At 28.1% G+C, this 27,500-nt stretch overlaps 2 protein-coding genes, 2 long non-coding RNA genes and 1 pseudogene across 15 annotated transcripts in view; 2 read left to right on the top strand and 3 right to left on the bottom strand.

Moving 5' to 3' along the window:
• LOC145963997 (cytochrome P450 4C1-like) overlaps positions 1–9,628 on the bottom strand; it is a 27,293-nt pseudogene extending 17,665 nt beyond the window's left edge.
• LOC145964037 (uncharacterized) lies at positions 3,881–5,060 on the top strand. Its single transcript, XR_014436332.1, has 3 exons — positions 3,881–3,921; positions 4,839–4,938; positions 5,015–5,060. It is a non-coding gene; the product is annotated as an uncharacterized LOC145964037 (long non-coding RNA).
• Positions 9,629–14,428: 4,800 nt separating the features above from the next.
• Positions 14,429–17,858, bottom strand: LOC145963912 (uncharacterized). Of its 8 annotated transcripts, none has more exons than XR_014436305.1 (5): positions 17,531–17,858; positions 17,084–17,342; positions 16,976–16,991; positions 15,348–15,912; positions 14,429–14,856 (listed from the first exon to the last, which is right to left on the bottom strand). XR_014436305.1 is itself a non-coding variant. In XM_083086260.1 (3 exons), exons 1-3 carry the CDS (start codon positions 17,788–17,790, stop codon positions 15,808–15,810), a joined length of 732 nt encoding a protein of 243 aa, XP_082942386.1. In that variant the 5' UTR covers positions 17,791–17,856; the 3' UTR covers positions 15,058–15,807. The 8 variants fall into 8 exon arrangements, 1 of the variants encoding a protein (XP_082942386.1); XR_014436306.1 differs by having other exon boundaries at positions 16,976–17,042; positions 17,159–17,342; XR_014436302.1 differs by having other exon boundaries at positions 14,429–14,619; positions 14,716–14,856; positions 16,976–17,342; positions 17,531–17,856.
• On the top strand, positions 17,799–21,811 carry LOC145963914 (uncharacterized). Of its 5 annotated transcripts, none has more exons than XR_014436307.1 (4): positions 17,799–18,013; positions 18,119–18,462; positions 18,796–18,831; positions 18,913–19,822. It is a non-coding gene; the product is annotated as an uncharacterized LOC145963914 (long non-coding RNA). The 5 variants fall into 5 exon arrangements; XR_014436311.1 differs by lacking the exon at positions 18,796–18,831 and adding an exon at positions 21,740–21,811 and having other exon boundaries at positions 17,807–18,013; positions 18,913–19,171; XR_014436310.1 differs by lacking the exon at positions 18,796–18,831 and having other exon boundaries at positions 17,808–18,013; positions 18,913–19,171; positions 19,486–19,814.
• LOC145963911 (cytochrome P450 4C1-like) overlaps positions 20,241–27,500 on the bottom strand; it is an 11,733-nt gene continuing 4,473 nt past the window's right edge. Inside the window, exons 6-14 of the mRNA XM_083086258.1 lie at positions 25,980–26,049; positions 25,507–25,633; positions 25,313–25,376; positions 24,291–24,385; positions 22,905–22,973; positions 21,718–21,895; positions 20,731–20,907; positions 20,529–20,654; positions 20,241–20,449 (exon numbers count right to left, since the gene is read on the bottom strand). Of these exons, the coding sequence (XP_082942384.1) occupies positions 20,358–20,449; positions 20,529–20,654; positions 20,731–20,907; positions 21,718–21,895; positions 22,905–22,973; positions 24,291–24,385; positions 25,313–25,376; positions 25,507–25,633; positions 25,980–26,049 (998 nt within the window). The 3' untranslated portion in view covers positions 20,241–20,357. The remainder of the gene's footprint in view (positions 20,450–20,528; positions 20,655–20,730; positions 20,908–21,717; positions 21,896–22,904; positions 22,974–24,290; positions 24,386–25,312; positions 25,377–25,506; positions 25,634–25,979; positions 26,050–27,500) is intronic.

Raw genomic sequence — 27,500 nt, 5'->3', positions numbered from 1 at the left:
ATTTCTGAAATCTTTCAGAAAGATAAAAAAGTTTGCTAAAAAAAAGATTATATCTGTATGTTTCTAAATATGTAATAGTACATACAGGATTTTCGAAAAGTCCGGAAACGGTCGAATATCTAAAAAATAAAGCATTTTAGAGAAAAATGTTTCAAATAAAAGTTGTTTGGTATAAGGAGAGCTATAAAACGGTGGCAATGGTTTGACCTTGAATAGTCACTGGAAAGTCACATGAAGGTCACCTTGAATTTTTTAAAAGGAACACCCTATATATTTTTACATATTCTTGTAGCTCATCTCGAGAGCTTTCCAAAACACTATAATTAAGTTAGTTTCCATGAAGTACTTTCCGAGTTATGAGGCTTGAAATACTTTCTTAATTTTACATAAACCGTAAAATATCTTGTAAAATATTCATTTTTCGATTATCTTACCTTAATACTTTTATGTACAAAATAATGAGAGGAATCAATTGGTGTAAAGAAAATACATAATTGTTTCGAAAGAAAAAATGTAATTTGCAATTAACAATTACATTTTTTCTGGACATGCGAAACAGTATATGAGTAAAATTGATAAAAATACACGTAAAAATATATACATATATAAATTTTTTGAAAAATTATTACAAATATTGCATTAAAAAAAGGACACAAAATGGCTGTTTGCTGTATTTGTGGCATCGATTATGCACCAAAATCAATTTTATTACTAAATAAATATAACAATATTTGTATTATGATCATGTGTATACTGCATAAAATAGTATTAATATCAATAATGTATCAAGATAAATGAAAATTTCGATTCCATTTTTATTTCTGTACCACCTTATATATAGCTCTTGACAGTTTTGGGACGGCCATTTGCTTCTTGTATGATAGAAAAGGAAAGCATAGATGCCGTTCAACGTTCTCACTCTGTCTTAAACTGCCAATTTTCGGCTTCACCCCTCTCTGAGAATGCTTGGTCTAGTTATATACGTCATTGATTTTTTACCATTAGGGTGGGTTTTCATTTGACACTCAATGCTTATTTTTAGCGTCAAAAGACATCATGTGATCAAAAAATGACGAATTGGTATCTTCATTTTTAGTCACGTGATGTTTTTTGATGCTAGAAATTGAGCGTCGAGCGTCAAGTGAAAACTCATCCTTACGATTGCGTGCCGAATATTCCCGCCACGAGCATGCGACAGTAATCGAAACACTATACTACTTATCTTATCATTCTTTCAGAAGGCAGCAGAAAAATACGACCGGAAAGAGCTTTCGATCAACAACAAGCATGAAATGATACTGCGAACGTGCCGATGTTAAATGGAACGTACTTAATGAGGACATTTTACAGAGATAATTCTATTTATATTCGATAACAATAAACTTTTCTTTCAGTTGCTCTAAAACGATATTATAATCAATATAGAACAATCTGAAAGAACGACAAACACTTATTCATTATTAGTAGCATTCTTCTCTTTTCTCTTTTCATTTTCTCTTAAAATTTGTAGTTCTCTCTTGTTCTTTAGGATTATTTATTATAGAAACATTGTAGATGTGTATTGTATAGATGTTTACATATGTATATATGTATGTTTACATATATGAAGATTAGATATGTACATATATGTATGTTTATATATATATATATATATATATAAAGATTAAATGTATATATGTATGTTTATATATACAGGATATTTCAGGATGTGTTAAATGTCCTAATTTAAAATATAATTTTAGGACCGCAAGAAAAAAATTTTCCTCTAAAAATGTGCTTATAAGTATTTTGTTTAAAAGATATTTGGTTTTCTACTATTAACGAAGAGAAATGCGTTCAGAAAGCTATTTCTATTTTTCATAGATTTCTCCTGTCTCTTAGAATAGAGATCGATTTATTACATATGTTACTAATAATAAGGCTAGCTAGTCTTTAGAATATCCTGTTGATAGCATAAATAAAAAATATCGATATTTGTAGAAAAGTACATTTTATAATTTATTTATATATGTCAATGCTATATGTCAATGCAATTATGTAAAAATATCATATACGGTAACAAATTATTTCAAGATTTCTAACTTAAAATATGTCCTAACTTAAAATATGAATTTAGGACCTCTAAATAAGTATCGGTATTGTAATATCATTCCTAACTTTCCTTTAGATGTCAAATGATATATATTGCTGCTTTTTGTGTAGCAATCGTCTATTTATCGGCTGTTCTTCCGAAACCATGTTCCGATTTGGGTCAAATTTTGTAAATAAGTTCCTTTTAGATAAAACAAAAACTGCTTAAAAAGTATCTTAATTTTTGAATCGCGAAAAATCCTTCTCGTGTACTTCCTTTTTATCTAGCAATATATGTCATTTGACATCTAAAGTTACAGAAAAGTTAGGAATAATATTGCAATACCGATACTGGTTTAGAGGTCTTAAATTTATATTTTAGGACATTTAATCTTCAAATAATTTGTTACCGTATATATTTTTACATAATTGACATATAGCATTAACACATATAAATAAATAACAACTTATACCTTTCCACAACCATCGATATGTTTTTTACTTAAGGCCAGTCTACAATGGCAGTAAGATGGATTTTAGAGTAGGTAGTAAACTGTTTTAAGGGCAGTAAAGACCGGGAGTAATGAAATGGCCAATTCCCATTTCATACTCCCTACATTCTTACTGTCTCCCAAGAGGGTGTTAAGGCGCGAAATTAAAAAGTGTGTCGATGTGCTGAAAGTGAACTCTCGTGGACAATTTATTGCGAAATTATTGTGATTTTCATATATTATTTATATATATTTTTATATTATAATGGCTGAAGAAGATTATGTAGAAAGCTATGATAACGTGGAATATGATAATTTGGAAAACAAAGAAAATGAAGATATTGAAAATGAAATAATAACTTATCAAAAAGAATTAATTGCTATTGTAAAAGCAAACCCGATACTATGGGACAAAAGACAAAAAGAATATAAGAATATTCATAATAAAGAATGTGCCTGGGCCTCTGTGAATGCAATGTTAAAAAATATTGCTGGTAAGTATCTATCTAACGGAAACTGAGGTTATGATAGTTGTGAGATTATTATTAAAAACATGATTGATATTTATTTGCAGATTTAGATGCTGAGAAAGAATTTATTCATAACCTCGCACATTTTGTATGTTCTTCACTATTCTACAACTCTAGATCTGATGGTCTGTTCGTTGATTGGTAGAGTCATTACTTGCATTGCACCGCCATTGTAGACAGAGGTGAAGTAATTCGAAAAATCTTACTCCATACTCTGTACCGCTTACTGCCATTGTAGACTGGCCTTTATGCTACCAACATGATACTAGAAAGACTAGCTAGCTTCAATAACATAGTTAGCAAACCGGTCTTTGAAGGCAGGGAAAATCTATGAAAAAACAGAAATAGCATTCTGAATGCATGAACTTTTGTCCTGATTAATAGAAAAAAAACCAAATGATAGGAATACATGTGCATGAAAAAAAACACTCCAACTATCAAAGAAAAATACTATGCAGTATATGCAGTATAAGTAGTAATTGACTTGAACAAATTCTATCGTTTATGCATTTAACATTTAACATTTAACATTTAACATTTAACATTTATTTTTCTATGTACGCAAAAGGAAACACTTGACATAGCAGCCACATGATTGACTCTTGCCTTCTTATTGCGCAAGTTATATGTATGTCTGACGCGATCACATATTCGATCGTGATCCTGCACTCTCTTGTCGCAGTGTCTGTATCATTTCTCGGTTATTATCATATATTAAACCGTGGCTGTGTATAATAAAAAAAGTTCACAAATGAAAGTGTGCAAACCCCGTGTATGTTTACGGAGATAACCAAAACGAGAATTTTCCAGGAACAAGATCTTCTTTATCGGTGAGTGTGCTTTTCTTTCAGTATAAGTCGCAAAGACGAAAGATCGAATTCCGCGGACATACCAGCTTTTTTATTTCTTGTTTTCTCTTTGGAATGTAGCAAAAGTAATATTGCTTTATAAAATTGAAATTTCGAATAGCTGAAATCATATAGCTTTTGCAAGAGTGGTCGACTAAATTATCGATAAAATACTTGAAGTCGTGGTTGCCTGAGAACCATCAATATAATAAGTCGAATGTGGTCAGTGATGCACGAGTTTGTTATTCTGATTTTTGTATCTTTTGTTTTCAATAGAACGAATTGTAATTATATAATAAATGAATCTGACAATAATAAGAGATCTACGCGCTAGATATTAAAAATTGTGAACAAATCACTATTGTATAATAATGTCGCATTTGTTTTATTATATATATATATATATATATTTATATTTATATAACGTAATAAATAAATAATATAAATAATATATATAAAAATAATATATTAATATATATATATATATATATATATATATATATATTCTATATCACAATAATAATATGTCCATTAGAGTTAATCATTTGCGTTGAAATCAGATAAATCTTATATTATTTTATAAAATAATTATTGTTTTTATGACACACAATTACATAATTGTTATATATTATTTAGTGTTTTCAGATTGTTATTGTTCTCAAGTTGTTTTATATCTTTATTATACATAATTCTATTATTGTATTGTGTTCGCATTCAATTTCAATATTTCCGTGTATTTCACAGATATGAAACGTAAATGTTCGTATTTAGTTAGGACGACCGAGAAAAAGAATGTTTTCGTAATTTACATATACTTAAGGAAATTATAAGTTAGTTCTTCTAAATGTTCTTATACATTAACTAGTTTTAGATTCTATGTGAAATGTCATATATTTTAGGAGCAGTAAGACGTCAATGACTAAACGAAGGTTTAATAACAATAAAATCAATAATTAGCAGATAATTAATAAATGCTAAACTCAGATTATTGGGATCTATGTAAGTGTTTATTATATTAGTGACTAAGAGGTATTTAATTTCAAATAACTGTATTTAAAAGTTTGTTCTCTTTAAGGTCTAAGAAATTCGAAAAGAAATCCTTTAAATGCACTGATGAAGAGAAATTCACTATATCATCTGATATATATATATATATATATATATATATATATATATATATATATATATTAATATGTATAATTGTGTATAATTGTGAATATCTATTCGACTTTCTCAAGACTTGTAATAAACGTTCCAAAGAAGCATGAGTAATACTATACTGTACTACCCAATTAGCAATATCACTACAAATATTATTTTCAGCAATTTTATCCTCACTACAGGATTCCTCAGAATTTTCTGAAGCATCATCAGATTGTACATCAGAAAAAAGAAATATACGTCTCTTTGTAAGCAAATTTATATATTTGCTAGACTTGTTACATGTAGCATGTGTAGCATATGTAGTTTGCAATGTCATCAATTGCTCTCTATCAATATCATTATTTTTAATTATTGAAGTCGATAATCCATTATCTCTAAATAATTCTTTATAAATAGTAACAATATTTTCTGATATTGCAATATATTTTGCTGCTTGACTATTTTTACAAAGTGCTGTTGTAATTGTCATTGAAGCTGCTCGTTTAATCAATAGCCTTTCATGTGATTTTGAGTAATCTCAGATATCCTTCCTTCTTAACATAATTATATCTTTAACACGCAAGGAAAAAAATAAATAAAAATAATACGTGATATAGAGCTGTAAGATTAAATATCTCATTAATTTTATATTTTCTATAAAATTTATGAAAGATTACATTTTAAATTATTATATACGCAATATAGCACACAGAATAATCAATATCTTTTTGTAAATAGGAAATACATGAAAAATATAAATGGCACTTTATCACAGTGCTGTCATTTACTTGCAACTGTCGGCCGGATTTCTTAGCTCACGCTTACCGCTCTCCTCTTATCGCGCGCGCCTTAGCAACCGCGCCAACGAACGCTCGTAAAGGAGCTAAGTAGCGCGGCGGTACGGCCTACTGTTCCCCTTTTACCGCTCGCGCTGCTCGTAACAAAGTAGCGCTCAGGCACGTGCGCGTCACAAATGTAATGTGGCAATCTATCTAAGTTCTCTTTACTGTTTATTAATAATAAAAATAATTATTCTATTATTAATTACGTATATGTTCTGTAACAATTTAAAATATTTGTGTTCTGAAACGTAATTACAATAAAGAGAACTTAGATAGATAGATTGCCACATTACATTTGTGACGCGCACGTTCCTGAACGCTATTTTGTTACGAGCAGCGCGAGCGGTAAAAGGGGAACAGTAGGCGTAAGCTAAGAAATCTGGCCGAAAGTTGCAAGTAAGTGACAGCACTGCTTTATCATATACTTTATCGTACAAAATATGAAGGATTTCATATGGAACGCATGTTTAGTCAATTGAAGAAGATACGTAGACATTTGGGATTTATCTGATAATTTTACATAAAAATAAAACATTTAAAAATAAAAATGTAATATATACACACATATGTGTGTGTGTATGTGTGTGTGTACATATGTACATATTACTAAAAAATGTTTAACATTACACAAATAGAATATCGCGGAAAAATGATCTTTTTTAAAAAAGATAAAAAAGTCGCCAAGTGCAGGCGTCAGCATGATAATTGTCGTATATTTAAAAAATCTGTTGCATAAAATTGTTATACATCCAATCATAAATATGAAATGATGCATCACAGTATAAATAGTGTTCAAAAAATGGCTAATAGGTGTTGTTTAACATTTCAGTATTTAAAAATGTTTTTTTAAGTGTTAAATGTTTTTTTAAGTGTTAAAATCGGGAAATCCCGTCAAATAAAAAAATATAATAAATATTTTAAAAGTTAAATATTTTTAAATTCAACAAGAAAATAAAAGGTATATAAATGTATAATTGAATAAATAATAAGAATATTTATAGACCCATATTCATAATCTGTTTTGATTTCGTCTTAAGTAATATCTTGACGTTAATATAAGTTTATGATTGGTTTATAACATCTTAAGAGAGAGAGAGAGAGAGAGAAAGAGAAAAAATAAATAAATATAAAATCTTCTCAAATTGTCTTAAATATAAAAACCGAGTATGAATACTGGCTATAGAGTATGATCATAAAAACAAAGTATTCAATGACATGAAAGATTTAATAATTTTAACAGAAAATAAGAAATATTCAAATAAAATAAGATTTGCAAAATTAATAGTTGTGTTTAGCAAAAAAATAACTTCGCAATTGTAATTCATTCATTCATACATCCATAGTGCAAAATAAGGATACTAATTATCGTCAATATCGCAAAATTAAATTTAATAAAATATTACTTAGTACTGATGTACGCGATAATTGCTGCATTTTACATGATGGATCCATCTGCATTGTTTTTAACATTGTTCCACACAATAACTCCTATACTTTAGGTGTAAAAAGATTTTTAGAAGTCCATGATTTTTATGATATTGGCATACTATTTTCAAATGTGCAAGTATATAAGTGTGCGATGTTAAGCAATGACATATTTTACATTTCTTTGCATGAAGTTAATACTAAGTGTTATAGAATGCCTTTTTGGAATTGTATTTCAATGAATGATGGCAACAGTGACGAAGACGATTTGGAAATTACGCAATATATCGTCATTACTCTATATAGCGAGAATCTATAAGATTCATGCTTTTTCGATCTTTCTACAGGAAATGCAGAAAGTATTTTTCATTTTTTATTTTTATTTATTGTATATTTATGATTTCTCTTTTAATTAATTTTTTATTTCTATTTGAGTTTCTTTCTTAACTTGAGTTTCATTTTTACTTTAAAAATTTACAAATCATTGTTATTAATTGCAAATTTTTCAATCCATTAATATATTACAATCTTCAATTACAATCTTAAATTTTCTAAGTCTTGTGTTTATTCTAATTTCTTTAAGATAGACTTTTTAAATATTTATTAAATGTTTAAATTTTTATAATTCATTCACTATTAAATAGATATTTCATTGCATTTTCTTTAAACATTACCACTTTGAATATTATTAATTTTTTTAAGAAATACAGATGTTTATTTTGTCATTAAGAATGTACCTATACATATAAAAGATAATGTAATTTATGAGTACGTACACTACCCTTCACAAGTTTGGAAACACATTGCATTTTACAGATAAACAATCGCATGGCAGCAATCTGTGCAGATTTTTCATATGAATATATTGCAAGATATTTAAATAATGATATGACGCCTGTTTATACCGAAAATATATCGAATAACTATTACGCGGCACCGAACTGATCGGAGTTAAATTTCGCGCGTTGATTTGTTCTGCCAATTAGTGCTACTACAGCATATCAGATGCTGTAGTGGAATGCCTGTAATGTTTACGCGCATTAGAAACATACATCAGAGTAATAAGAACTTATTTAAGTGCAGTTTGATTTTAGTTTCTGTAAAAATAACAAAAATTACTACAATCATTAAAAATGGCTCCGACGTGCCAGATTCCATATGAATTGCGAGTCAAGATTATTATTTTACAAGAAGAAGGATATAACATCCGGCAAATATTGAAGAAATTAAAGTTATTTTCTTTATATATACCCCAGTGAGAAAGCTAATATTAATTCGATGTCGAATCGATATCAATACCGTCAGAATATATCAATATGCCACATAGAGTGCAAACATCAACGAATTTTCAAATTTCGATCTTTTCTCGAGATATCTCTGTAAGATTTATATTTTAAAATATAATTGATTTTACAAGCTTTAGTACCAATTATAACAATTTTTGAAAAATTAGCTTAGTTACGTTCAAACATATTCATAAATTCGAGTAAAAAGATGTTTGAAGCGACTCTTAATTATATTTTAAAATATAAATCTTACAGACATATAACGAGAAAAGATCGAAATTTAAAAATTCGTTGATGTTTGCATTCTTTGTGGCACATTGATATATTTTGACGGTATTGAAATCGATTCGACATCGAATTGATATTAGCTTTCTCACTGGGACTTATGGAGGGTACTGTATATTCGCTTACTAGGTAAATGGAACGACCGCCGATGCGAGTGATTAATACCATAAGCCATCGCGTTATGTAATAACCTAGTCTTCAGAAGAGGCTCCGAAGAGCAAAAAAATACGAAGCAATACCAAGGAAGGAGAAATCGAAAAGAATATTGAAGAATTGGACAGTATTAGAAGAAGACAGCGCCATAGATGAGAACAATACTTTTGATAAAGAATTAGAGACACAAACACAACATTTATCACCACAGATACAATACTTGTCATTACAAACACATACACACACTCATATAACGTATACAAATACTCCGTCATACACAAACTTAGACACATATTCAAATAAAACCCACTTGTGCCACTACATACCTACACATCGCACACATATTCTTCAGCACATGATTACACACCACACGTACAAAATGATGTATTAAATTACCCTGCAACATTTTCCGAGTTTCAGGACAAGGACTGCAGAGCAGTTTAGGTCATCCGCACATCCACAGAATGCACATCAGGATGAAATCTGTGACAATTTGATTCATCGTGGCCGGCGTATTGAGAATCCAATGCATTCAAAAACAGAAGAAAAAGACAATCGGTAAATTCACATGTACACACACATACAGTGCGCGTCAATTATTCCGTTTTTCTAGCAAGGATTGGTAATATCTATCCTCTGCTAATGTACAAGTATATCGTACCTTTTAATACAATCCTAATATTCCATAATACAATCCGATAAGCGCGGATAAGCGCGAGTGTGTGCGTGTGTGTATGGGATATTTTAATTTTATAATGCGATTTTTATATAATTGGCCGTAAATAAATTATGAAGTCAATTTACAAATGAGCAACACAAGCTCATTCCTCTTCATTTCATTCTTTATAAACGTCCCATTGGAGCTTGTCATTAGGAATATTGGAAAACGGTGGCATTTCATTAGAAAGAATACTGACATTTTTTACTCCAAATTTATCATTGGTATACGCTTAATGCTACATTCTAATTTTTTAAATTCAATGACAAAGTATACCGACAGTCTTTCAAGGGCTCTATTCTTTTTGCTATCATGGCGAATTTGCCTCTCCAAGACCTTGAAGAGCAAGCCAGTTCTAAGTTGCCTTTTCACTCTCTTTTTATTTTGGATACGTTGAGGATATTATACTTGTGTGCTGCTTTTTTTCCATTTCATTTTACTCTATTGGACTATATTTAACTTCTTCCATCACAGACTTCAATTTACGATCGAAATAGAAAAAAATAATGTTATCAATTTTTTAGATGTGATCATTATGATTGAAGAAGATTTTGACTGATTGAATTTGACTGGTATACTTAATCGAATTTTTTGGACTTTTAAATTTTCATTTACAATACTTGATATACTATAAAAAGGGCATTGACTTAGTAGATAGAGTATTTAAAACTATCACATCCAAAATACCTCCAAAAGAATCTTAATAAAATTATTAATCTGTTTCTTGAGAATAATTATCTTTTACTATACATTTTCTCAACCTCTGTTTTTGCTTAAAATTTCTTTTTGATTTGAGTGTGTTCATTCCTACTAGCTCCCTTCTATCACACTGATCTTCTTCTTTTTTACAATCCTTATGTAAGAAATTTAACAGAAAAATTCTCTCCATTGGCAAGAATATTAGAAAATATTTACATAAAAAAGAAATAGCTTTTTTCGGAAAGTTTAAAATAATATTGTCATATGATAATTTGTTATAATAATATACAATAATAAACGTGTGTGATGCGGACAGAGTCTCGTTTTTATAATAAATAAAAATATTTCAATTTGTCAAACGTTATATTCTCAAAATATTAACTTACCAATGTGACCAAATCTGTATAGAATGGCTGTTCGTCTGACGATGTAACTTTATTATTAATAGCAAAAGAAAATATGCCTACAATTAATAACGAGAAGAGAACTCAGACAGCCACGTTCGACATACTTTCGAAAATTTTACTGCGTAATAATATTAAACTCTATAAAGTTTAATCTATTTTACGGAAAGAAGGTCTGCTAACATTGCTGTTCCGACGAAAAATGATCGATTGTCTGGCGTGACTTAGGATCGTACTTTTATAATATTTTTATAAATCATCGACTCTGTATGTATTTAGAGCGGATATGTGTGTTTATGTGTCATATTTTAATTTAACTGTGTTTTATACTTTCATTTATTTGGGTAAAAGAATAACATATTACAAGCTATAAATATAAAAGAATATTATGACATCGGAAGAAATGTATCTATAGTAATATCTTTCTTCTCTATGTGATGTGACATAATAAATGAATATGTCGGTATAATAAGCGGGTTCATCATCGACAATAAAACGATGGAACAGATTGAAAGATATTAGACTTCGCTCGTTCTACGTTGTACAATTCTGTATTAGTCGCAATAATATAATTTACATATTTCTCTTTTTATGAATTATTTTCTGCGTATGCATATTATTAATTTCTTATATATCTAAAAAAGGATTTTGTAATAAAATAATTATATATGTTTTGTAATAATAACATTATTACCAGAAGCAATAATAAAATATCTCTCTTCACTTTTATTGATACTATTTGCTATTAAATATTTTTCATCCTTGAGAAAACATATAATTGTTCTTAAGATAAAAATATACATCTGCATGTTACAAATTCATATTTTTTCTTAAAAACAATTATACGTTTTTTTACTTCAATTTATTTTTCTCATTATGCATAATACATTTCCGTGATCATAAGTTAATTCTCTTTTATTGTACTAATGCAGTTATGTTATTACTTTCACAGTAATAGGACTACAGTAATTATGTGATAGTCTGATGACAAATGCGATTCGCATTTTCGTTTGTTTCTGATAAAGGGAGATAATAGAGCATCACATTTTAAGAATATAATTACATATAATTACATATGAATGTTACGCCTACTATATTATGGACATATGGAAGCCAGATAATATCTTGCTACAGTGATAAATGACAAATAATAATATCGTGCAAAATAGTGTTAGCCCGAGGCGTCCAAGCCCGAGGAGAAATAGGCTGAAGGAAAAGCGTAACAATCAGAGAGCAGGTGTCTTAAGGGATGCTTCGGGTCGAGTGAACGAGCAGGAAGGCCGAATAGGTCAAGGATGAGAAACGTCAATTTTACACCCCTTACGTATAGCTACTTGATGATCCCTTTATGGTAAAGAAATGTAATCCTTATTACTCGAGACTACAGGACTTAGTGCGATTCACGAGTAGAGGTAGTAAAAGGAGTTAATTAAATAGAATGCAAAATTTCATTAAAATTACAGAGTGAATTTATTATTGATCAGAAAAGAGCAGTTAATGTTACTCATAACGACAAAATCGATTAATAGATAATAATTAGAGTATTACATCATTAATAATTAAATTTGATTAATATGATGTAATAATTATATACAAACGTGTGTATATATATATATATATATATATATATATATATATATATATATATATACATGTGTGTGTGTGTGTGTGTGTGTGTGTGTGTGTGTGTGTGTGTGTGTGTGTGTGTGTGTGTGTGTGTGTGTTCGTGCATGAGTATGGATATCTAATTAGGTAAGAGATTATACATTTCTCATAGGATATGTATCAGAAGACAAGAAGTATAAAGAAAAAGAAAATTGATAAAAAATAACAATTTGCTGCTTGATTGTTTTCGGAAAGGCGTTTGCTATGGAAGTCAGATGAAAGGTCGGTAATAGCTCTGATGGCTGTCGTGCGGATTGGCGGCAATGCGTTATGGTTTTTATTGCAGATTAAGTTTCATTCAGTTTTGAATCAACTTAACACGGCACATGGACAAGAGCCGCGGTTAATGTATCGAAATAATTGTCAAACGAATGCGAATTGCGTGAATAAATGAATATACGTGAATACGTGCATAACTTAAATACGTGTATATATTTTCTTGTTTTTGTCGAAAGTTCTCGCTTATACTCCATTTTTGCTTCTTATTTCATATAAACAACGTGTATGCTTTTAAATAGATCAAAAATCCGTTCCGCATTTCCTTATGGAATCGAAAATTAGTTCCTTAGAAAGCTCTATTCCAATAAAAGTGAAGGACACGATGCGTCATTCATTGGGAATTGTCCAGTGGATTGTCCTACGACCACATGGTATACGTACTGAGATTTATATACGTTTAAATATATGCATACATGCACAAAGCATATGCTTACACACACACCGAATAATTATCCGTTTACTGATGATATTGGTAACGAATTATTTAATGATAGATGGACATGGAGAACGGACGGAAGGATAAATTGGGAAGAATAATAGTAGGCAGGAGGGATTAATAAAACAAAAGAATCGAAGAATATAGATGTGAATGACAAACCGCAAGGTGAGACAAAATTATATCATTTAATGAGATGTAATCACCTATATATTTTATCTTGTATTTATTTTAATTATTAATTATTGTATTCACACATTAGCATAGAGGGGCTGATATAAATTGATACATGTACATACATGCGAAATTTCTGAAATACACATAAATAACGATTGTGCCCGACCGAGGTACCATAAATCATACCGCAAATTTATATAAAACAAGGCATAATTAAGTCGCAGAGCTTTTAATTGTTAGAGGAATTTAAACATTGTTCCTGTTACGAACAAAATAATAGCGAACAGCTGAAGAAAAAGAGACGACTGAAGAGATTGACGTATATTAATCATCTCGATCGAAATATTTCTTCTTCTCTATTATATATTTATATAATATTTCTATTCTACTTTCTCTCCGTTTTAAAAATCGATTAGCAGCTTAAAAATAAAAATTATTTTATCGCTTTTGACGGAAATACAAGAATCGCGTAAAAGTAATGTGTCAAAATTCAATGACGCGATTAAAGAAAGACTATTTTTACAGAACTGTGTATTATACGACTACCAGAAATGTATCAATGCTTGATTGTCGAAATTACAGTATAATGCAATTATATTGTATTGACTGATTTGACGCTGCATACTCGAACTTCACTCGCGTGCACAATTTTAGACTATGTGATTATGTTAATCGCGTGATTATACGAATACAAATATGAAAGTCGATCGATCAATATTTTCGGCTGTGCACATTATCTATCATAAAAATACAATTTCCTCGTTAATTACGGATTGTTTATATATTTCGTCGTTGATATCATTTTTTTGACGCATAACGGAAGGAAGAAAGTACAAAATTTATATAGTAGCCATACGAACTGACTTGTAATATCCTTTAATAAATGTATCTCGTAAATATTTCAAACGCCTCATCTCATACATCATGCGATCAATATAAAGATGAAATTCGTTAATGGTACACTATCATTTTTATTATTCTCGTTGCCAAAAAAAAGCTCCGAGCAAATTGAGATCATAAATTGATTTAAATAAATTGGTCATCTAGATGATAGTCCTTTGTCAGCGTGCTTTTTTTTATTTTTTTTTCGCATGTGATCTTGCTTCTTTCATTTTCATTCAATTGCAATGCTAGCTGAGGAAGCTTCCTGACTTCGTTTTAGTTTTGCCTTTTATGACCATCTAATTAGATATCTCACTTTTTGCGCGCGCATTACTTTTCAAAAGCGCATATTGCCTTGACGGATTAGCAATTTTCGACTTACGTTCGTAAGCGAGAAGACAAAACAAATTAAAATGTAACGGCGACAAAGAAGATAAATCACGTGGGAGAAAGACCCGTGACAATATATACATATACATATATGTTTGCTCCACTCTCTTCTGAATCTGTTGGTAAGGGATTACTGTAAAATAGATAAAAAAATTCTGTTTCACAAAATATCTGTCTCGCAAATATATATATATATATATATATATATATATATATATATATATAATCTAATAGAAATATCTATATATATATATTTGCGAGATATTTTGTGAAACAGGGTTTTTTTATCTTATGTATATATAATCTAATAGAAATATCAATATCGAATCGAAAAGCAAAATATAAAAAATAACAACTGGTCCTCTCTCTTCTTTTTTAATTTAACAAGTCCAATTATCCTGTGAATTTAATATAAATATTTTGCTAATTCTCTTGAACTGCGAGAAATTCAGGATTAAACTCAAGAGTATACAACTTATTGTTTTGACACATATTGTCTTTGATTTTCGTTTCTTGTTGATGTGCATGATTCAAATATACACTGTTTCTTCGCTGAGAAAGTTTGTCGTTTACACAATCTTTTAAATTGCAAGTCGGTTTTTAATGCTAATATTGAAAGTTTACCGTTCGTTCGAGATTTATTTCTTTTTCTCGTATTTTTCTTTTCTCTCTTCCCGATCACTTCCCACTTTTGACATATGGGAATAGAACCACCGATTGCCAACTCCAGTACAAAGGTTATAATGGCACAAACGTATCCAAGTCCAAGAATATAAAAACTAAATGTTAGCTGCTTTAGCGAAATTACATTGAAGCCTTTTTTCGTTAAAGCGGTTCTCTCTTCCTCGCGTTCCATTTCCCAGTGAATCTCATTTCGAGCTTTCTTCAGCAAGCCAGCCTGCATCATCCGATGTAAAATATCGTTTACACGATTATAGAGTGGCCAATTCTCGCGGGTGATATACGATCCCATCATTGGACGCAACATTTTTGATCTAATAAGATCTCGATTCTTGATTCTGTAATACAAATCGTAGCAGTCACCGACACATACAGCGGTCGACGAATATTTGACATGTTCCATTCAATCTTTGTAATTTGCAATCTTGAAACGCGATTGAAATCTAGAATCATAATCGTCAATAATATTCTTAGAGATCTTCGATCCATATAAAGTGTAACCGGCATCCTGAAAAAAGTATCAATTAAATTAACATGTGCCACTTATATCTCAAGATATCATTAAATTCATACTATCTTATTATAAAAAATTTACTATTAAAATTTAAATATAACAGTTGCCTTACTTTAAAATAAGTACTATAATTTATGTATGATGTAAAGATGTTCCTAAATGATAAGATGATGTATTTATAAATATTATAAAAATATTTGTATTTTGTAAAGTTTATAAGGAGATTTTATTTGCTCCATAATACTGTGTTTGCACTGTGTCTGATTTAACTAGATATATTATTTTATAAACAATTAAAGATACGGAATATTACAAGTTCATATAAAAATTCATATTTATATAAAAATTGCTCGAAGGTAATGTTATATGATCATATTATTGAATATTTTTTTTAAAGTTCTTAATAATAATAGAGATTTAAAAATTAATTTAATTTTGTTAAGCATTATATATTTTGCCCTTAATGTAATCGCTTATTAAAACAATAACTTAATAGAAGTTATTTTAAATCATGAAAGCCTGTAAAAATTAAACGTTTTTCTTATTAAATTTCAATAAGTATCTTTTATATTTACCAATATGTTTAATTTAATATAATAACTATAATTTAGTAGTATTTATGTTTTGCTTTTAAAAAGGTCTTATTAATTTACAATCTTTCATAATTTTAAATAATTTTTAATAAGTAGATTTCTGAATTCACTTCAACAGTTAATATTATATCAATGATGAAAAATATATCATTTAAAAAATATATCATAAAATTTCAAAAATAAATCATATATTATTTAAAGAATAAGATTGTCTTTAAAATCTCTTCTATTACCATTATCACTTACAAAAAAACTAATTAGTCTATGTAACTTCAGGTTCTAAATAAAATAACTTAGGAAAAGTGTTTTCGTATCTTTAATTGCTTATAAAATAATTTGGCATATTTATTTAAATAAGATTGAGAAGACATACATAACTATACATAAAAAATTTATTATTAATTTAGCGAGAATTGAGATATAAATCTAAGGAGGAAAAACAAAAATATGAAATTTTCCATTACCTTGAGACTTTGTATGCTGTCGATGTCGCGATAATAGATCGGCATAGTGAGCAAAGATGACAAGTGACTTTGGAAGAGAGCATTTATATTAAGGAACAAAATCAATACCATACATATGAAGATTCTTACGGAATCCAATTTGGGTAAATATAAAAATCCTACGCCAACCACGAGTCTTATCACCTCTAGTCCAGCCTTTATATATCCCACGATTTTCACAAAAACTATGTAAGTTAGCAAACATATCCCGATTATTCCTACCATTACTTCCGGTGACAGAAATCTTATTATCTTGGTAAATTCGGAGATCTGTTTCTTTGGTTGCGCTATCACACAAACGCTTGATCTCAGATGGGGATATAGGTATCTGAAAATAAATAAAATATTATACTTTTTTATCTCGTCTGTGATATAAATATATTTAATGTATAAAGTTTATAATTTAGTTAGATTTTTAAGAAATTCTTGAAGTAGGATACTCTTGAGGATTCCTCTTAAAATATTAATATAAATTATTTTTATAATTATTTCCTTGAAAACGACTGAGATACATACTTGATTTTCCACGATTCGAATATATATTTTGTATTCATGGTAATGTCTATTCTGCTGTCGCTCGCAAGGGCCAATAAACCATCATAAGTACCATTCGGTCCTATATGGCCCAACGAATAAGCGTTCTTATAAGGGATAGTGATCTCGCGACTTGCATTCAGTTTATTTAAAAGCATTTTAATGATATCACTGCTTTCACCACGTAATCTTTCTTGTTTCGGTAACCTCAAATTGATTTTGACAAATGGTTCCAATTTCATGACATTTAATCGAATTAGATATCTGTTCAGAGTGATCGTTTTATCAAAATCCAGATCTATGCATATATTGCTGTCTAAAAATATAAAAGTGACAGCTGTTCAAACTTTTTGATACATTTTTCTAAGGATCACGCAAATTTAGTTATATATCTTATTAATAATGCATTTTATATATATAATAATTAGGAAAAGAAAGTATATTTCTTGTTAATTTATATAAAAAGTATTTATCTAAAATAATATAACAAATAATAGACAAATTATTCACCTTACATTAAGATATTTTATATTATTGAAAATTAATTTGCTCGCTAATATGTTTCCTTAGATGAAAAAAAGAAGAAAGTGAGATAGTGAGAAAGAGAGAAATACCATGTATGAATTTTCTCTTCAATATTATCCAAGGATGACCCACTCGCCCTTTGATATATTCTATTTCGTACCAGTTGTCTGGTTTACTGTTCGAATACGGATTAAACGTGTAAAGAACAATTCCATCGTTTGGGTCGATGCATATGAATATGACCGAGAGCAAATCATATTCCCAAGCTGTCCAGAGATATGAGCGAGCATTTATGCAACCCCGAGTCTCGGTTTGCTTATCGACTAGGATATAAAATCCTTCTGGATTTGCCCATGGCGAGTCTTTTGCTTTCTATATGGAGAAAAAGAGTATGTAATAATAAAATTATTGTTTTTATTGACTAAAAAAATTGAGTTCTAAACAAAGATTTATGTAATTATGATTATATTTAAAAGTTTCTTTTGCGACGATAAAAAATAAAAAAATAGTTCGTCACAGATTAATTATTACGACTTTAAATATATTCGTAGATATATATACTCATATATACTCATATATGAATGTATGAGACACAGCAAAGATAATTATGTACACGCGTATTTGAATTAAATTTGCTTTTTTGAAAAACAAATCTTCATAAAATAAAATTTTACTACATAATACTTCATATAGTAATATTTTCAACTTATTTTTTCATATAGAACTATCTGCTTCTTGTTTGTATCATGAATTTTGAGGTATCCGATATTGTATATGTTTTTTTCATAAAATTATATATTTATATATTACATTGTTTTATTATTATTTACCTGCAACAGAGCTCTCAAGAGAGGTTGAGAAGACGTCACTAACACGAAACGATGCGCTTTTCGAAGAAGATAGATGAAATTGTAATTCCTGAACATTAGATAAGAATACCTTCTCAGGGTAAATTTCTGGAGGATATCAAATCGAGGAATCGTTTCATCTATCAATGCTATGGGTATCATATTGATATGTGATTGTACAAGAAATTCATTATAATCTCCACCCAGCGCTAAAGTCAAATGAGATTCCGTTGGTAGACATCTCATTAAAGTAAATACCTATAAATTAATATAAAATTACAATAATAGAGAGAGAATGTTTTGAAATAATTTTATTATGTACAAATAAAAAACAAATAGTTTTTTTCGACAAGTTTATAATGATATTTATATGATAATATGTTATAATAATATACAATAATAAACGAGTATGATGCGGGTAGAGTTAAATTTTAACAAATTCAATATATAATCATAATAAATTCAACTTTTTATCTCAAATATTCTCGGAAAATTAACTTACCGATGCGATTAAATCTGTACAAGAAGGCTGTTCGTCTGACGATTTAGTTTTTTTATTAACAGCGAAAGGAAATATGTCTACAGTTAATAACGAAAAAAGAACACAGGGAGACACGTTTGACATTCTTTCCAGAAATTTACTGCATCATAATACAATATTAAACTTTTTAAAATAAAATCTTTTCTACGAAAAGAAAGTCTGCTAACATTGCTGTTCTAATGAAAAATAAACCAATGTTAAGCGTGTTGCACGAATGTACTTTTATATTATTTACATAATTGACCGATTGTATTCAGATAAGCGCGAGTGTGTGTGTATATGTGCCATATTTAAATTTTATAATACAGTTTTTATGTAATTGGCCTCGTAAATAAATTATGAAGTCAATTTATAGATGAACAACAAGCTCATTTCTCTTCATTTCGTCCTTTATGAACGTCCCATTGGAGCTTGTCATTGCATAACATCTCTTGTTGTATATTATTTTTCATATATTCTCAGAATATACTTTGCATATCTCGTATTAGTATATTCTTTCTCGTATATTTTCAGGATATTCTATAATATTGCATGTGTTTCCTTATTTTGCCGCTACGCGCGCCACTAAACTCGTACTTAATTTTTGGTGAAATGGACATAAAGGACTGGTACTAACATGAGTTCCAAAGTTTCTTCTTTTTTCTTTTTAGTCAGTTTAATTTATAATAAACTGACTTAATTTAAAATTTTTCATTTGTTTAGTAGTTCTGGATTCCTTGTTGGGATTCAGAATATTAAAAAGATTATTTGAAATTAAAATAAGAAATAGTGTGTGCGTTTACTGCATTTATTAAAAGTATTTCTATTACATATATGAATTATACTACAAGATATTCTCAGTATTTGTTATTAACCAAAATAGGCGGACATTAGAGCATTCTTAGTACATATATACTTAGTATATCATAGTATGTATCTCGAGTGTTCTGAGAATATATGCATTGTACTTTTGCGATATTCTTCGAACATTCTCAGTATCTACATGTGCTGTTAGGGAATAAACATATTCTTACATTATTTTAATGTAATTCTCGTTTTTCAATAATAACTTCTAAAGGTTGTATACTCTGTAGTGTTAGATCCATATCCAATTTTATTGAACTTATTTGAATATTTTTCTTTACTTTGAATTCAAATGTTCTTATCAAAATTGCTAAGATAACTTTCATTGAAATCATTGCATATTTTTCACCTGCGAAAGTTTGATAGTTATATTCAAGTAATTTTTTAATTATGATGTATGTTTTATGTGATTTATTTATGCTTACCTATACAATTTCTGGGACCATAACTAAATGGCATGTAATACTTATAAGATGTTCCTATTTTCTCAGGGAGAAATCTGTCCGGGTTAAATATCAACGGATCGGGCCAATATTTTTCATTTCGGTGTAGAGCCAGTATTGCCAAAATAATTTCAGTGTCCTTTGGCAAAATAAACTCTCCTAAACATATGTACTTATATTTAATGCTATTATAATAAAGTTAGAAAATATTAGAAATATTAAAAATTATAAATTATTAGAAAAATAATAAATAGCTTATATATAAATAAAGCAATAGGAATATAATTTAAATTGTCTTATGTTCTTTCATTTCACAGACAAGTATATATTTGATATACAAAATTGCCATTGAACAAACAATATTTTTTATTAAAAATTGAAATAATTTTTCAAGTTCTTTTTTATTGAGTATTTTTATTGAAAATTTTGATAAATTTAAACTTTATCTTTTATTATTCTAAAAGATTTAATTTTTAATTTTCTAAAAGATATTAATGTTGTTTTAAACATAACAGTTCCTTTTAATTTTAAAATTTTTATTTCCAATTTGACAAAAAAAACTCATGTGCTTTTTTCGGATCTTATTTTGCTCATAATTCATAATCAAAATAAATTCTACGAATAATTGCAGAAAGAAAAAGAAGTCAATCTTATAAAATATTTCTATTATTGAATCTATTATTAAATACTTTTCTATGTTTAGTTTATTTTTATATATAAACACATAAATAAACACATAACTGCTAAATAATAAAATTTTATATATATACGTAGTTATCCTTTAAAAGCTATGATATTTCGCGTTTAAATTGTATATAATAATAATTGTGCATATACATACATATAAATATATATATATATATATATATATATATATATATATATATATATATATACATATATATTTATATATAATAACAAGACATATACACACATAAAATAAGAAGATAATTATATTTAAAAACAAACCTATTTTTATATCCTTTGTTAGATATCGCCCAATTAAAGGAGCAGCAGGAAATAATCTCATAGTTTCTTTAATGACCCGATGTAAGTAATCCATATGTTGTAAATCTTCGTATTTAATTGGGGCAGATTTTGGAGTTTTCGTCTCGTAAATTTGCCATAATTCTTTATATACTTTTTCCTAATATATAAAATTAATAAGATATATATTTAATTATATAAATATAAATATATGCAATATGTATAAATTATATAAATTATAAATATATGCAATATGTATAAATTATAAGAGATTTTAATTTTATATAATTTAATTTTAATTTAATTTGATTACATTTAATTTAATTACATTTACAGATTCGTATTATGATATTAAAATAATGATAAAGCTCAATGTAGACATTGTATAGCTTCATTAAAAATCTTAATTTAATTAAAACATACATACACACAAAATTCTTATTTAAACGAATTTGTAATAAGTTTCATATTTGACGTATACATTTTGTTTACTCGCTTGTTATAAGTGTAGTTATTTTGAAAAGGAAAAATGTTTATATACCAACTAAATTTAAGTTACAATTTGAACAAAGCTACAGCAATTTACTCATAATAAATATATGCAATAATATATATGGTTTTATTAACCTCAATAGTAGAAATTACATCATAATGCATATAATAATATATTTAAAAAAGATTTTGAACAAGTTATGATTTGAGTAGATCTAATTGAATTTATTGAAAAAGACTTTTCTTGATTATTTTTTAAAAATATATCCGCCATAGAGAATCGAGAGCAGCCCGATAATAAAGATAAGCGTTAATTATTTTACCTATACGTGAAACCTCGAAATCATAGGCATGTATTGTTACATGGAGAAGAGAAGTAAGCGTTTGATTTTCATATACTGGGGATTATATCGGGATTTCAACAATGAAAAACTGATGTCACAATTATTCGAAATCCGTAATGCATACAGTTGGCGAATTTTTGCAAGAGCTGAATCAGAGTATAAAATTTGGCTACTAATTTTCTCCTCTATGTAACAATGCATGTTCATGAACTTTGAGGCTGCGCGTACAAATTATAATTACATTATAATCAACTTCTGTTTTCTTGCCGAGCTATTTACTGGATTATCATTTGTACATTTCGTTTATTATGAATAAATTTAATAAATACGTACTTGTATCTGAGGAAAATTTGCCAACATAAAGATTGCAAAATCTATCGTAATAGTTGTTGTGTCGAAAGCCTAAAAGATAAAAATTTCATTTGTTGATTAATATAATAAACAAGTTAAAACAGAAAAGGCTCCAATATGTTGAATATAAAAAATCGGGAAGAAATGGAACTAATAAGATCCGAGCATAGTAAATAAATGCAATTATATTGTGTAAAAAATTTTCTTTAATAATAATTTTGATTTAATAATAGTTTCGATTTTTTCTTTGAGCCATCTTCAGCATACAGAGGTAAATAACAGGCTGACAAAGAATTAGATATAAACAAACGAAGACGAATCATTAAATTGCATATGAAAAGGAGGGTAAAATAAACATGTGTGGACATAGAATGCAAAACATTTGAACTTTCAATTTAAACTTTCAGTAAACGATTATTTTCAATAATCGTTACATATGCATGATGAAGACATTTCATATCTGTTTGAAACTATCTTTCTGACGTTTCATAAATAACATTTATATTATTAATCTTTTATTTAAAACATCCGAAACCCTTCAATCTCCTTATCCCATTGAAATTCATGATTCATTAATGTATGATATTCGTAATTCGACAAAATTGCAAATTACTTTTATTTAATATTACTATGATGCTATTGATTGCATGTTTTTAGTAATCTGCCCGATTGGTTAATATAATACACCACAATCTTTATCTGAAATTCTGGACGCCACATTTTTATTTGATTATTTAAGAAGAAGGTCTTTATAAAGTATTTAATTTAAGTATTTGAAGGAACGTAATTTGTTTATATCAGTATAAAATAAAATTATATTTTGATCACAGATTATATCTCTAAAATGTTCAGAAAAAAGTAAAACATATTTATGGTATGTTAAAAAATATACATATAAAGCAATTCATGTTATCAACATTGTAATCGATTCATCCTGTTTCTTATTCATATTAATCTTTTGCACTCCATAGGCGCCAATATGGCGACGTACATTTTATAATAAAATTATTTATGATATTTATTTTTCAGTCGATTATAATGAAATTATTTATAATACTGAGAGCAGTAGTGACGATAGTTAAGTAAAATTTTTTTTATTTGATACAATAACATGTTCTAATGTTCACTAAAGGTACCACAAAAATGCCTTGGAATTGCTGGTAGGCCATATGACAAAATTAACTGGAGTGCCAAGATTAAATAATGTTAATTGTATTATAACAGTATATTATTTATTTTTGTATGCTGAATGATTCACAAAAAATATTCACCGAAACATTATTATTAAAAAGAATTATTACACAATATAAATATAATTAATATAGAAAAATTATATAAGAAATATTTTACATATTCCCTAATACATACCGCTAATATCATCGTAATTAGATTATCATGTATCAGCTCTTGCGGGTACTTGTCTTTATGAGATATTTCCATTAGACTGTCAAGAATTGTCTTATCTATATCATATAAAAACCAAAAATATAAAATTTTATTCGTATGTGTACATCTTAATTAGTTTCTTAATAGTAGGATAGTAATATAATATAATAGTAGTATAGTAGTTTTTTAATAGTAGGATTAAAGGTGTCACTTTGAGAATTAATATTGAAAATAAATTTAGAAAAAGAAAAATATCTTAGTAATTATACAGAAAGAGGGCAACCTCATGCATAACTTCGACCTTGACATATGTTATCAAGGACATGACCCTAAGTAACTTTTCCTTATAACTTAATCGGCGGTCTCTTATAATTTCTAAGATATTTAAAGTTAAAGTTGGATTAGAAATAGGTTTGGGTTTGGTTATATCTTTCGGAAGTGGAACCCCCCCGTAGGGGAGGCGGAACCCACTGCGTCCACGCATACACTTTTTCACCCATACAAGAATTGTGGGGTGAACTTCGCTTCGCATTGTAAAGTATATACGTGGCAGTGGGTTCCGCCCTCCCCTCCTTCGGGAGGGCTCCACTTCCAGAAGATATAACCTAACCCAAACTTATTTCTGATTTAAAATTAAAATTTAGTTTGGGTTATGTTATATAACACGAACCAAAGTTTCGTTTCGAATCCAAATTTAACTTTAAATATCGCAGAAATTATAAGAGATCGTCGATTAAGTTATAAAGATAAGTTCTTGATAATATGTTCTTGATAATATATGTCAAAGTCAAAGTCATACATGAGCTTGTCCTCTTTCTGTATAATTACTAATAACTTTAGCAATAATCAAAATTAGGCAATTTAAAAGTGTTTTAACAATTGAAACAAACATTTTAATCATATTTTAAGTTTTTGAAAAAAAAAGTTATTTTCACGATTTAAGAATCTTGCATCATAATATAACAATAAAAAAACATACAAATAAAACATGGATAAAAACTTACGAGTTGTTTCATATTTAATGTTGGTATTCTCTGCATTTAATGCATACATGTGCTGTTGCATTATCTGTGTAATAATAAACTATGTAGTAAATATACATGTATATGTATATGTATATGTATATATATATATATATATATATATATATATATAATATTATAAGTTAAATTAATTAGTTATTAATATTTTAACTTACCTTATTTATAAGAGAATGTAAGAAGTTTACACTCTTTCGCTGTTCTCGTCCCACAGCAGTGAGATTGAATATCCAATTAGGATATAAGAATGCATTTCGCACTCTGGATTTAAAAGTTTTTCTCAAGCTAAAAGATATTTCTTTTAAAATATTTTATATTATATAAGCACTTGTATGATATAAGCACACAATTAACTAATTGTAATTATTAAGTTCTATACGAATAAATTAAGAAGCAAATATTATTCTCTTAGTTATACATCAAAAATATTATTCATAATAAAGATTTAATTTGAAATATAATTGCTAGTTGTACATTTAAAAAAATTCTTTTGAAAGTGCAATCTTCATATTTAATGTTGGTATTCTGTGCATTTAATGCATAAAAAATGCATAAAATATTTTTAAATAAATTTATCATTATGATTTTTATATACATTAACATAAGAAATTAAAGGTTAAAATTATTTTACCTCGCAATTACTTCGAGACATTGATTGATTTCATTGGATAGAGATTCCATTTTGATGTTCGTCATTGTACCTTTATAATGTCATGAAAAATAAACTAATTAGTCAAGATATTAATTATTAATTTATTAGTAATATTAAGTTATTATATATTCGCTAAACAAATGATACGAAATTTTTAAACAGAAAATGAATGTTTCGTTATAAAACACTCTTACAATTAGCTATATAAGATTGTACTTGTTTCATTATTTTTATTATATACAGGGTGTCCCTGAATTCAGTGCCAAAATTGATACAGCGGCTTTAGGACATGAAAACAAGTCGAAAATGTTAATAAACATGTGTCTGAATTCGAATGGTTTTGGAGTAATAAGGTAATAAAGTTTTCTAAAGCTTTCTTAAGACAATATAAATTGAAATAAATGTTGTTTAATGTTCTTTATTTTCTTTAATGCTTTACAAAAGATGCTGAACAATTCTTCCGTCGACTTCGATACACTTTTAATGCTGCGGATGTCGTTCGTAGAACTCCAAATATTTTCCAAAATGCTCGAAACAATTTATTAATTCGTGCTAGAAAGTGTATTGAAGTCGACGAAAGAATTTTTCAGCATTTTTTGTAAAGCTTTAAACAAAATAAAGAACATTAAATAACATTTATTTCAATTTATATTGTCTTAAGGAAGCACTTTATAATCTTATAACTCCAAAGCCGTTCGAATTCGAATATATGTTTAACATTTTCGACTTGTTTTCATGTCAAAGCCGCTGTATCAATTTTGGCACTGAATTCAGGGACATCCTGTATATGTATATATGAATTTATTATATCTAATGTTGAAAAATTTAACAGATTTAATACATTTTATCATTAAAATGTTTTAGAAAGTAAAATACATAAAAACTCAAAAAAACAATAGATACGGTAGCATCTTGTGAAACTATATGTAGTAATAACGAAGCGAACTATGTATCTATATGTGAGTCGCCTAGTTATGAAGATAATAGATTATCGGATCTCACGAAGTAACAGTTAGACCATTCAAAATCTTAATCGATAGCTTGGATCTCATCATACAAAGAAAATCTGTACTTTTGTCCTACTCTCTAAAAGTAAATCAGTGAAAATATTACTAATTTAAACAGTAAAATAAGATTTTACTGAGCATCAGTGAGTATTTTATTGATCTTCAGTAGAAACGCTTATTTTTTGTTATTTTATCTTATATCTCACTGATTATGGTCAGTTAAAGTAAAATTCACTGTAAAATAAATTTCACTGTAAAACCAGTAATCGCTAGTTCGTTCGTTTACCGCTATGATCGCTATCTCTCTCGTATTTAAGTTTTAGTCATAAGAATTATATAAAGTTTGCAGAGAGCGACAGATAAAATTAAAAATATTACTTCGATTTAATTTCTGATACAATCTCAATAGAGAGGCTCCAAATCGATTAAATCGATTTTATTAATCGGACAAATAAATGTCTGGCGACTTAATGAAAATTATTCGTTCGTTATC

Source organism: Camponotus vicinus, unplaced genomic scaffold, assembly GCF_025532165.1.
Source record: "Camponotus vicinus isolate PSW18456_S1 unplaced genomic scaffold, iyCamVici1.0 SCAF_13, whole genome shotgun sequence".
Classification (NCBI taxonomy): domain Eukaryota; kingdom Metazoa; phylum Arthropoda; class Insecta; order Hymenoptera; family Formicidae; genus Camponotus; species Camponotus vicinus.
Note: the sequence above shows the minus strand (reverse complement) of the source record. Positions and strands in the feature narration are given on the sequence as shown.

Coding starts and splice junctions, on each gene's coding strand:
- LOC145963912 (XM_083086260.1), bottom strand. CDS start 17,790: ATGAAATTGGAACCATTTGTCAAAATCAATTTGAGGTTACCGAAACAA. Junction 17,343..17,530: donor TTCGAATCGTGGAAAATCAA/GTATGTATCTCA, acceptor ATTTATTTTCAG/ATACCTATATCCCCATCTGA. Junction 15,913..16,975: donor ACAGCATACAAAGTCTCAAG/GTAATGGAAAAT, acceptor TACTTTTTTCAG/GATGCCGGTTACACTTTATA.